The 12,580-nt window shown below is 42.2% G+C and overlaps 1 protein-coding gene across 3 annotated transcripts in view; it reads left to right on the forward strand.

The window, feature by feature from the left end:
* Window positions 1–12,580, forward strand: part of ZNF512B (zinc finger protein 512B) — a 264,244-nt gene that overhangs the window by 151,893 nt on the left and 99,771 nt on the right. For all 3 annotated transcript variants that reach the window (XM_086949746.1, XM_086949747.1, XM_086949748.1), the window contains one exon: window positions 10,186–10,358. In XM_086949746.1, coding sequence (XP_086805872.1) covers window positions 10,186–10,358 — 173 coding nt within the window. The remainder of the gene's footprint in view (window positions 1–10,185; window positions 10,359–12,580) is intronic.

A 12,580-nucleotide genomic window follows, 5' to 3' on the forward strand; every position in this document is an offset into this window, starting at 1 on the left:
CTGTTACTCAGGATGAGGATTCAACCCTGTCATGTCATCCTAATAGCACTCAGGTGGCCACGGCGCCCATGGTTCACGGATCTCCTCCTGTTTTCTCAGAGCGATCCAATTCCGCTTCATCCTCTGCCTCACCTCCTGACAATGAAGCAGGGGCAAATCTGCCATCCAAATCCGGCGTATCTCCAGCTACATGCCCGGAACCTGCACACAATGAGTTTGCACGTCTGAACATCGACGCAGATTGCAGAGAAGTGCTGGCTCACGCTAGCGCTCCATCCACCATTAAAACCTATCAACTGAAGTGGAAGCGTTTCTGTGTCTGGTGTCACACTAAAGCCTTGGATCCAATGACCGCCAAGCCTGATCAGATTCTGCCTTTTTTCCTGTCCCTTGCAAAATCAGGATTTTCTCATTGCACTCTTAAAGTCTTCTTGGCAGCACTCTCCCGCTACCGTCATGATGGTTCAACGTCATTATATTCCTCTCAAATTATCCAACAGTTTTTCAAGGGCCTCTTTCGGATGTTTCCGCCCATTCGTCGCCCTCCGCCTGCTTGGCGCTTAAATTTGGTCCTGTCTCAGCTCCTCCTACCTCCTTTCGAGCCCATCCATTCAGTGGGCTTAAAATTCATCTCGTGGAAAGTTGCTCTTCTACTTGCACTAACATCCTCCAGGCGAATAAGTGACATTCAAGCATGTACGATCCAACCTCCTTTTCTTCAGTTTTCTAAAGAAGCGGTTACACTACGCACCAATCCAAAATTTATTCCTAAGGTTCCAAGCGATTTCCACCTTAATGAACCTGTCATCCTTAAGACATTTTTCCCTAATCCTAAGTCTCCTGCAGAACGTTCCCTGCATTCTTTGGACTAAAACCGTTGTTTGAAATTCTACATTCAACGCACTGCGCCTTTTCGAAAATCAGATCAGCTCTTCGTGGCCTATGGCCCAATCTGCAAAGGACAGCCAGTTACCAAACAATCCATCACTAGATGGATTTCCTCTGCCATTGCTTTTTGCCACCAACGGGCTGGAAAGCCCCTCTCTACTCCTGTACGAGCTCCCTCCACAAGGGCGGTGTCAACTTCCACAGCCCTCTTTGCTGGAGTGCCTCTACGTCACATCTGCAGAGCTGCCACGTGGTCGAGCAGACACACGTTTACAAAGCACTACTGTCTCGGATCAGCAGACACCACAGACGCGGCTGTGGGAAAAGCGGTGCTACGGAATCTTTTCCAATAAGGTGAGCCTCTGTTGCTTCACGCCTCCAGTCATAAAGGTATTTTCTCTTGAATCATAGTATGCACAGTTTTACGTTGAATTGTGTTATGTACTTTGTTTTATACTACCTTTATGACTAATGTTGTGCTTTACTGCTTTCTATTCTTATTCAAGCATGTGAATCTACGAAAGACACCCCTAATACTGGAGAAGAACATAAGTTACTTACCTGTAAACTGTGGCTCTCAAGTATTGGTGTCTTTCATAGATTCACATTCGACCCACCCGTCCTCCCCTCAGAGGCTCTCTTCTCCTCATGCACTCTTGGTCACTTTGTGCTACGAAAATCTGAGGACTTGAGCTTCTGAGGGGAAGGTTCTAGAGGGTGCTGCAGCCTGATTGGCTGGAATGTGGACCATTAACAATGACACTGATATGTTACTAAAGTGAATTCTCCCTTAGACTGCTATGGGCCTATTCTGTTCTATGGTACTTTCTTAACTTTATGATATCTTTATATCTAATTGCTCTATATATATATATGTATGATTATGTAATTTTTTCATCTATATATGCATATATTACTGCTATTTTATGTACCGTGGGACTCCCACTTCGACGACGGGGAATATTCAAGCATGTGAATCTATGAAAGACACCAATACTGGAGAACCACAGTTTACAGCTAAGTAACTTATGTTCTTTCTTTTGTATCTAGTCACAGCATTGGGTTTTCTTTTCATACGGTTTGTATCTAAGAAAAATAGCATGATGTTAGCTAAAAGGAACTATGTGGTGGCCTTCATGTTCTTTCGGTATCTGAAGAACACTTGGGTATGTTCTCGGGACTGTGCCCTCACACCCTGAGAGCCTGGCATTGATCTGTAAATACTTTAAAAAAAAGTCACCTTGGAGCCCATGTCTGCCTGCAGCTAAGGAGGTAGTGCTGTAGTCCAAGTACAGTCTGCTGCTTGCCTTCCTACTGTGGAGCATACTCTAAATACCACCTCTTCTTTCAGCCACAGTTTATTACTGTTTACAAAATTATTGCCATTTAGAGACCATAATCTTGGCAGTAATACCTCGACCGTAGCATTTTACGTAACATCCCATTTAGGCAGAAAGTATTATTTCAAACATGCTTTGTCCTCATCTTCTATCTTGCCTCCTTCCGACATCTTGTATTGTCAGTGCTATCAACTGTGCCCATTTCCATGATTAATTAGTAAGCGCTAATTGTGTTCCTCTGGACAATTTATACATCGGATAAAGACCTTACTCATCACAGATTTAGCCAACACCCATTCTTTCAAACAACTGTGCCATATTTTTCCACTTTTCTTTTGTTCAGTCAATCCTTCATGTACTTGTCGGCGTCCATTCATCAATCAATATCACATTTCCATTGGGCTACTGTTGGTAATATGGCACTTCCCTATCCTCTTGCAATGTCTCTCCTCACAGCTATGAAAACCTGGTTTACAAGCATCTGCTGTTTAATTCAATTCAATTAAAAATATCTTCATTCGAATATAGAATATCCATAAAATTTCAATAAAAAACAATTCATTCATAGCAACATAATCAAAGCAAAAAGGTACAGTACATTTATAACAAAGACTAAAATGGGCCACGGTTAGCAGGGCATATCATATATTAAAAATCGATAGGGTGCGTTTAACAACATTACAATAATATACAGTTTTAACGACCTTCATTGGGCACACATAGTTCTGCGTGACAGAACGACTGACTTCGGGAATGATCCAACACGGAAAATTAATTCATCTTCCACCAATTTAAGCACTTCTGGGTAGGCTGCCCTGAAGTCGGAAATGGCGCGTTTTTTTAAAGAAAGGTTTCAAAAATCCTTTTGTGAATTTAGAATAAAAACTACAAGAGAATAAAAAGTGCAACATTGTTTGGTTACTGTGTGCGTTGCAAGGGCAGGGCAATGCATCAGGATCGGCATTATAGCCCACAGGGAAGCATAGTAAATATTTCATAGTGCCTGCCCGTAAGCAAAATAGCAACCCTCTTTCCCAGTGTCCTATAGGTTTTAAAAGGTATCTGGGAGGCAAGTGAGAACTGTCCTCTATGGACATATCCTTACAACTGAGGTGTTCTTGATCTCTCTCCGGTACCTTTCATCGCTATACTTTTTATACAGTGCCTTCTGTATCACCTTTTTGTTAGTTGATTCGTATTAAATTGGGTTTAAAAAGATGTGCAGATGGTGCTCTCTTTTACAGCAGCAACCCATGGTATGTCCCCACCCCTCTCACATCTAATGCAGTCAATTATTATGTCTCTAGTGAGAGTTGCCGCAGTGTTTTTCAAAATTGCAACCCAGGACAATGCTGGACGAGCCCTAATATAATCTTCAATGTAGGTCAGTTTCAGTTCTTTATGGCACACATATACAGAGGAGGAAATCGGGGCTCCCAAAAGTTTCCTGCATAGTCAGTTTTCTTCACGTTGAATACTGCTACATTTCGTAAAGCCCCAGATTTCTGCTCCATAGGTTGCGATGGGGGCACACTGTAGTTTAAAGATTTTCTTGAGAGCTAAAACTACTTCAGGCCTTTTGGGTTGGGGTAGTCCCAGAATTGTTTTAATACTTCCTGACAGCTTACTTCGGCTGTGTGCCACGTGATCGGACCAGGAGCCATTTGTAGCGTAAACTAACCCAAGATAAGAAAAAGTGCTAGTGCTTTGTTACCTTTCCGAATTAACAGTGATTTTATTATAGGGCGCTTTTTTGGACTGCAAGCCATTAAAAACGATTTTTTAAAATTAGTCCTTAAATCTAAAACAGCCATAAAATCTACAAAGCCTCATACTAAAATGCATAGGGCGTTTGGGGTATATGCCATTAAAACCGCATCATCAGCATACAATAAGGCAGGGAATATATTACTGTTTATTGTTGGGACATCATGTGTGATTTTACTAGTGAATCATGTAAGTCATTAATATATAAGATAAAAAGAAGGGGTGCCAGAACGCACCTCTGTCTAACACATCTATCAATTTTAATGTCACTTGATACATCCCCGTCCTGGCGGAGCCTCACCCAGGCGTGCAGATCTCTGTTCAGATATACAAAAAAGTGAACTAGAACTTCATCCAGGCCTTGTTTTAAAAGAATGGATCATAGGCGTGACCTATTGATGAGGTCAAACGCAGAGGTAAGGTCCATTAAGGTGAAATATATAGGAGATTTGTTTGCAACAGTGTACTTGCCGAAAATCAGGTTTGGGTTCAGGCATTGTTCCACTGTACCTACTTTACTTCTTACCCCTAGTTGACACAGCCTTAAAATCTTATCTCCCTCAGCCCATGACCATATCTTGTTATAGAGAATCTTTCCCAGGATTTTCAGGGTGTTATTGATGAGAGAGATAGGTCTGTAACAACTGGAGTTAGAACGATCGCCCTTTTTAAAAATCGGTACAATGATCTTCTGTTGCCTGTAAAGTTTGGTTGCTTCTCAAGTATGTTAATTTTTGTCAATTTTCAACCCAATCATCATATCTAGTTCACCACAAATGTCTTATCAGTAGCCCTTTATTATAGCACATTCCAAAAGTGTGTGTAGAATGGTACTCCTCTGGTTACACCCCTGTAGGCAGAAATCCTCACCAGCCCGTCCAAATGTATAGAATAGTGTTTTGGTGTTGAATGTACTGTGTGTGAATCTTACCTGAACCAGTCTAGAGCTTATTTTGCTGAGACTTCTCTTGGAAATCTAAGAGTCTCCACCCATACTTCACCCTCTATCTCCCATATAGCTCGTTCACACTTCCCCTTTAGATTTGCAGGTCTCCGTGAGTTTGAATCATTAATATAATGTATATCAGTGAGACCACCTACCCAGTCAGGTGGGAGTTTAGCAGTCTCCTCTCTAGTGGAAATTTCTCCATAGTGTCCTGTTCAGTCCAGTACCAGCAATGAGTGCATGTTTAAGATGTAGGTATTTATTCCGTTGGAATAAGCTCATTTCATATTCTGTCTGTGAATGGTTGAAGGATACTATTCCTTTTGCATCCTATACTTCACACTGTGTGGAAATCCCTCTTCTATCCTAGCTACGAAAACCTGTTAGGACAGCCGCTTATTTAAATTTGGTTTCTCCACCCCATTCCTTGTTCAGCCTATACCATCTCCCAAATACTGGTGCAGTTGCTAGCGGGCGGTCTTGAGCAGATCTCCTTCATAGCGCACATACACATAATGCTAAGTGGTATGGCGTGCCTATCCAGTGTATTCACAGAATCCTCCCTGGGAGCATAGGTTCAATCATTCACCACACATAGCTGGGCACCTTCATATAGTTTTTTTGAAGACACAAGTGCCATTAAACCTTCATAAGTGGATCTCTGACTTGTGGTCAGTAGTGCCCGGGACGGCCTGTGCCTTGTTTTGCAATATATATAATAATTTTGGCTGTGGAATCGTTTTGCAAATTGTAACTCTACTCAATAATACAGTGATATCCACAATCCCAGGTACCTAAAGTGACCATATTCCACTTTGAAAAGCCTATGGAATGCTTTACAGATCTCTAGTCTCCTAGTGTGAACAGCAGTAGATTCTCCCAATTAACGCGCTATCCAGATTACCTCTCAAACTTGTGGATTACATGCTTTTACCTAGTTAGTGATTCTTTAGTGTTACTAGCTATACTTACCTCACCCCTAATTTAGTCACTGGGTGATCATGTTTTACCACCTACAGGGAAAATGTTTCTTTTGATTGCCAATTTTAATGGGTGGGATTTATATGTTGTCTGGACTTGACATATCATTAAGGTGTGTGGTGTTTGCTTCCCTTCTGCTTTATTATTAACAAAGTATGCCAGCATCTTATTAATGAGCCCTCAGAGTCGGTGAAAGGGCCCTTTGATGATTGATCTTTGAGAGATCTTGCATTTTTGTGGACAGTCACCTTGAAAGTAGTACTTTCTTTATAGTATGACATTGCTCTTGCTGGCTGGAGTTAGGATAGTTGAGGGTGTTATGATATTTCATGCCATTCCGTGTTCCCACCCAATCCCCCCCTACTATGAAGAACAGGAAAAAACAGGCTCTCTGGTGTCAGTTCTTTGGATTTGCTTTGCATGTCCCAGAATGTTTGCAGCTAAATTCAAAAAAGACATCCGACTAGGAAATCTTGAAATGCTGTCCGCTCTTCTCTCTGGCACCCACCTTGTGACACCTTAGCTGTAACCAAGACTGGCATCCTTTTGCTGTGCTAAGAATACTGGAGGTATACTGTTCAAAAGACTAGAGGAGGTACCTAACCCTGAGACCCTGAAGGTCCAGCTGTCATGAGGGATGACTCCATATGACGAGCAAGCTTTGGAGCCATGAAATTATGAAGGTAGCTGATTTTTTCTATGAACATCGGTTATTGAATGCATCATCTGTGGAGGACATAGGTCTGTTGGTGTGCCTACCCTTATTTGCCCTCCCTACTTTGTGGGCGCAAGTGCCAACCTTATTCCAGCCCATGAGGGACACTAGAGTTTTCCTTTCAACGCAGGGCACTTGGGTGTGTCTGGTTTATGGAGCTGTGTTGATCCTAGAACCTCTTGAACGATCTCTGTATGGTTCCATGGAATTCTAAAAACTAAAAATAGTGATACACCTGGCAGAACAGAGCGAACTGAAGATGAAACACTGTATGCTCTGATCATACCCAAGAAAAAATTAGGAATAATCCTACAATGGCGGGTTCTGTTGGCCCTATTGTTAGTGGAAGACAATAAGGATTTATTGGATATAGTCCGGTGGGGGTTCTCTGATGTGTAGTTAAGCTATCTGGAGGAATGGTTGCTGCTTCAGGTGTTGCGCGTGGCTAAGGTGCACTATGAGAATAAGCTGGAGAAGGACCCAACTGACTGGAGAGAGTTATCTTTCGCTTTGACTGAAGATGGTATAGTCTATCCTCTATCTCACTGATAGATGAAGCAATTCTAGTGAGGTACTGAGAGGTGTCGAAATTAGACTAATTCTTGTGTTTGTATTGACTATATTGCTTCTTGTACTCAAGGTATATAACATATTTTACTGCCCTATGTGTGTTCCATGTAATTGCCTATGCTGTCCCCTGGTGTTTTGTTTATATGTTTGAAAACCAATACAATTGTCATTTTTGAAAGACCCATTAAAACTAAATTCTCTTGCTGGCCGTTGAAACCACTGGTTCCAGCAGGTGCCCTCGAATTGTGGGTTCCCCTGCAGTTAAAAATGTTAACTATAACGAAAACTATTGCCTCCTGGTCTAGCTTCTCAACCCTCGATCTAATTGACACTCCTCCTTGAAATATTCAAACCCCTTCACTGATCCCCTCTCCTCCAAACTCCTTAATGAGTCCATTCAACTCCTACCCTCCTACTCCCACTAAGGACTAGGATAATCAGTGCCTCTCTCGCCCCAAGCCCTTTACCTGACTGCCTCAAAACTGGTCAGTTTACCCCCATCCTAAAAAAAAATTCTCGGACCAGTCTAATCTCAACAACTACCGCCCCATCTCTACCATCCCTACTCTGGCCAGACTCCTAGAGAAATGTGTACATTTGCAGCTGCACAATCACATTGAACAATTCCTACTCCTCAACCACTGTCAATCTGGCTTCAATTCGGGTCATAATACCGAAACTGCCATGATCCATATTGTCTACGCTGCCCTGCGCTCACCAAAATGAATCTTGCCTTCTGATCCTGCTGGATGTGTCTGCAGACTTTGACACCATCAACTGTGCTACCCTACTTGGCCGCCTTGAACATAGGATGGACCTCTCCTACATCATGCTAAAATGGTTCACCTCCCTTTTACATAACAGATGGCAGCACTTCCTAATCAATCACACTCTTTCCGAGCAGTCTCTGCTATCGCTGGGTGTCCCCCAAGGCCCTATCCTCTTACCGACACTGTTCAACCTCTATCTGGAGCCCCTTAACGGACTCCTTGAACTCTCCCACGTCGCCTACCATATGTATAACGACAACACACAACTCTACATGAGAATAACCTCCATCGAGGACAGCCACACCCTCAACGTCACCCTAACAAAAACACAACAATGGCTAACTCGTAACCACCTCAGACTCAATACCCTTTAAACCGAATTCTTACTGATTGCTCCACCCACTACCACCCCTAACATCAATTACTGGCTCGCTCTTCTCTCTGCCTTGAATATGCACAACCCACATCATCGACTCCTCCAAATCCCTAGGTATAACACTAGACAAAGACCTTGCTATGCAAAAACACATCAGCGCCATCATTAGAGGAGCTAACCATCAGCTGCGTATCCTCAGGAAACTAAAACCTTTCCTCCCCGCGGCCGACCTCACAAATGTGACTCATGAACTTGCGCTCTCAAAGCTTGACTATGGGAGCTCTACCCTGTGGGCCTCCCGAAAACCTAATTGACACCTCTGAAACCTACCCTCAGTGCTACAGCTAGGCTCATCACAGGTTACAAAACAACTGATCACATCACCCCTGACCTTTGTGCACTAAAGTGGCTTCCCTTGGAGGCCAGAATGCATTTAAAAAGTGCCTGCATGACCCATAAAGCGGTGCACCACAATAATCCCCCTACTTGTCCCAGAAACTGATCCTATCAGGAGGAAATAGATCCTCCATAAGCACGAGTTCCCTACATCTCAAGCCACAACAATTCCAGAAAAAGAAAACCTACAAGTGTTCCTTCTCTCGAATGGCCCTAACATCTGGAACTCTCTACCGATGGAGATGAGATGTAACCCATCATCCCTCTTCCGGAAAGAAATAAAAAAAATTCTATCTAACAAGTTCCCCTCTCACTAGGATTAGATCACTGGTACCCTTCCCCCCGCCTCCCCCCACAAACCCTGTGCATCACTACCTTGGGGAAAACTATGCCTCTACTATCCTCCCCCTGTAACTCCCTCGATTTTCTTCCTCAGAATGTTGCATTCACTCATTCTACTGTATATTATTTGGTTACATCCTTTACATTTTGTTACTTTGTATTTTTATATATGATTATGTAACCCGTCATTTCTGCTATTTTGCCTACATATCCCACTGCATATATCATTTACTCTTTTTTTATCGTTACTATATAGTTTTATTTACTCTTTATGTTCCTCATAACTGCTCTAAAGCGCATCCCAGCATCAGAAGTGTTACTGTTAAACTACAGTTTCTCAACAGTTCATGGTCCAGCAATAATAGAACTGGTGAAATGTCCAGAGATTTCTACATTGGGGTTCATTGATAGAACATCGACAGAGCTCGTCTTTGACTTTTTTCTGTTGACCCAGGTCCATTTTTTCAAATTAATTTTGGGCTTGACTAGATGGAATAACACTCGCATGCCCGTTATTCGTGATTCAGAAGACAGTGATGTTTGGATGGATTCTGTCTAGTGGAACCAATGTTTCTGACATTTGGCTTAGCTAAATGGTTTTACTCTAACTTAACCTCATAGGTTCACTACCAACCTTTGTTCCAAAGGATCTCCTTTGCCACAAGATAGTGTAGTCACTGCCTCTGCTCTACAGGAGCGTTCTAATCATGTACCCTTTGAGTGCTTCATTGTAACTCGTGAAACTTTTCTTGCATCTCCTGAGTTAAATTATTGGTTACTGAGAACACTTGACCGGTTACCTGCAAGAGATTTGAGCTATGATAAATTGGCACTCTTTTGAAATATGCTTCTTTGACTTTACAATCCCCCTCCTAGATAATGTTGACGCATATGCCTTGAAAGTGCAGAGCTTAAACACGAGTACACTATTTAAAAAAAATATTTGTAACAATCTATTTCTCTCTTTCACTGGGCCTCCTTTAAGAAACACCGGGGGAGAGGCGGGGGCGCTGATACTTTGCCTCTTTTAAGGGCTGCTATAAATATTCAAGCAGTTTTGTGACCAAGAGTAATTTACTGAAAATGTTTTGCAGGGAGCCTTTTCGGAAAAGCTGACCTATGCCTGCCGTTACTGTGAAGCAGCGTTTGCCTCCAAAACACGACTGGAAAAGCACAGAGCTTGGAACCATCCAGATAAACAGCCCGCAGACATCCGAGCTTGGAACCAAGTGCAGAAGTTACCTGACCGGGGCACTGCCATGAAAAGGTAGAATGGAATAGAGTTGCATGCTCAAAAGGAGCAAATGTAAACCCATATCTGACTCCTCCCTCCCAGTACATAATCCTGCAAGATCCCCATGCCCGCCATAAACACACCTCGACAGCAGCAGCATTCACCACAAGCCCATCAATGCAGCACTCAAAACACTGAACGTGACCACAGCACCTACTGCTGGCACTCATGGGAGAGTCCTGAAAGTACTGCAGGGTCACCTAAGTGGAAGGCCTGGGTTGTAATAAAACGAGGTCCATATGTAGTCGTAGAGTAGTTTTATTAAGTCTTTGTTGCAGGATATTCAGATGGTAAATAGTTGATAGGAAATTCAGCCCCAACAGGAGCAACCTCCCTGCTGCTCAGCCCACACACTCCAACTGACCCGCCCTCAACCTCACCAGGCACTCCAGCATCTTACAACATCACATCCATACTGGCTGAGCAGCAGGGAACCGGTACCTAAGGGGAAAAATGCATAATAACAATTTAAGCCACAACAGCCTGCAAGGACTACAGTAACTTCCTTGACAGGCTAACCAACTGCTGGGGGCGTCCTAATACAGTGTTCAGGACATTTGTGGGTACTCTTGAGCACCCCAGTGCTGCTTACAGGTCCCGAGTGTGCTGCATGACCTCACTTACAGCCGATCCTCTTTATTGTCTGCATGCACTGCAGGGATGTGTGAGCTGTTTATCCTCCGCATTGATGCTACGCACAGTGCACCGCTTTTGCTTTTTGGAAAACAAGGCTTACATGTTTTCATCATTCTGATGAGAGCCACCACTTCCACTTCAGGCCCATGTTGCAACCCTAACAAAATAATTAGGGTGCTGTCATTTAATTCCATTTGAATATTCCAAGAAGTACCATAAATGACTCGATGAACATGTAGCTTGATGTTTTAAGTCTTTGAATTGTCAGGGAACAGTAATGCAATGACTAAAATCAATTAGATTACTTGTGTAGAATCCTAAAAAATATTTATATGTTGAGGGAATGTGGACCTTGCGCCTTCTTTTTTTCTCTTAGATAAAATGCATCCTTTTGGCTATATTGTTTTGCTAATTAATGTGGTTACCTGAATATTTTATTTGTTGTGTTTCACAAGTCTGCTGAATACTTTAGGTTGAACTGTGCATCACTGAGATTGTGTGCCAGAAGCCGTGCTCTCTTGCTGAACGTGGACTTTGTGTTTATAGGCAGCAGCACTGCTAGTTTAGATTTTCTTTTTTATGGTGTACGTTTAATCAGAGCTGGCAGACTGCTTAAGTTCTGTGTTCCCAAGAGCAAATGAATAGAAATCTGAGCAGGAATATTTCAAATGAACCTGGATCTGAAGTTCCACTTAACAGTTAACTCTTCAAGAGCTCTGTTCTTTCGTGTGTCAGTCGAAGTGAATTTCATTTGAGAAAAAATCCTCTTGGTTGTTACATTCCTGCCAGGCATGGGCAATATAAATGATATCCAAGTTGTTTTTTACACTGGCAGCATTTACATGCAACTTAAAAAAACTGTGCATTTTTGTGCACAGGGTAGTTGGCCTGCACCAACTCACAAAGCCGAAAATTAACTGTATTTGTTAAATAGTTTTATTGAAGTTCCAGAGTGGCCAGTAATGTTAAACAAATAAGCAGCTTCGCAGAGTTACTGAAAGGTTTAGGATGCATTCTAGTGTACTGAAAACATCCAATGTGAGAAATGAAGGCAGTGAGATTTTTACAAGCGTTAGAAAGAGGAATCTGGTGTTAAGATTGGGAAAGGTCATTGGTGGAGAAAATTTCCGTACCTCTAGTTTTGGTAAGCATTTAATTAATTTTGGGTAAAGGAAACTGGTCAATTAAAATATTATCATTAAGATGGCCTAAGTCAATGCATAACCTTAGCTTTCCGTTGGCCTTCCTAGAGGCGAAGAAGAACTAATTTTGTAATTAAAAAGTAATTATCTAATTGTCTAATAGCTTGGTTAAAAACATTTTCATCCCCAGACACAGTATCTTCATTCAGTTTGTTACATATTCAGGTCCTAAACTATGCATTAATACACCTTTTTTCCTGTCAGCTGATAACTTATTAGCATGGTCAATAGTAAATAAGTAATTAATGAAGTATTCTTTCCACTGTACCCAAGGAACAGGAGGATCACCTGGAACGCACATAAATTCTTTGGGTAGGTTAACAGTAATGTTGGTTGTTGGAATAGACATGGTAAACC

This window comes from Lissotriton vulgaris, unplaced genomic scaffold (genome assembly GCF_964263255.1).
Source record: "Lissotriton vulgaris unplaced genomic scaffold, aLisVul1.2 SCAFFOLD_722, whole genome shotgun sequence".
Lineage (NCBI taxonomy): Eukaryota > Metazoa > Chordata > Amphibia > Caudata > Salamandridae > Lissotriton > Lissotriton vulgaris.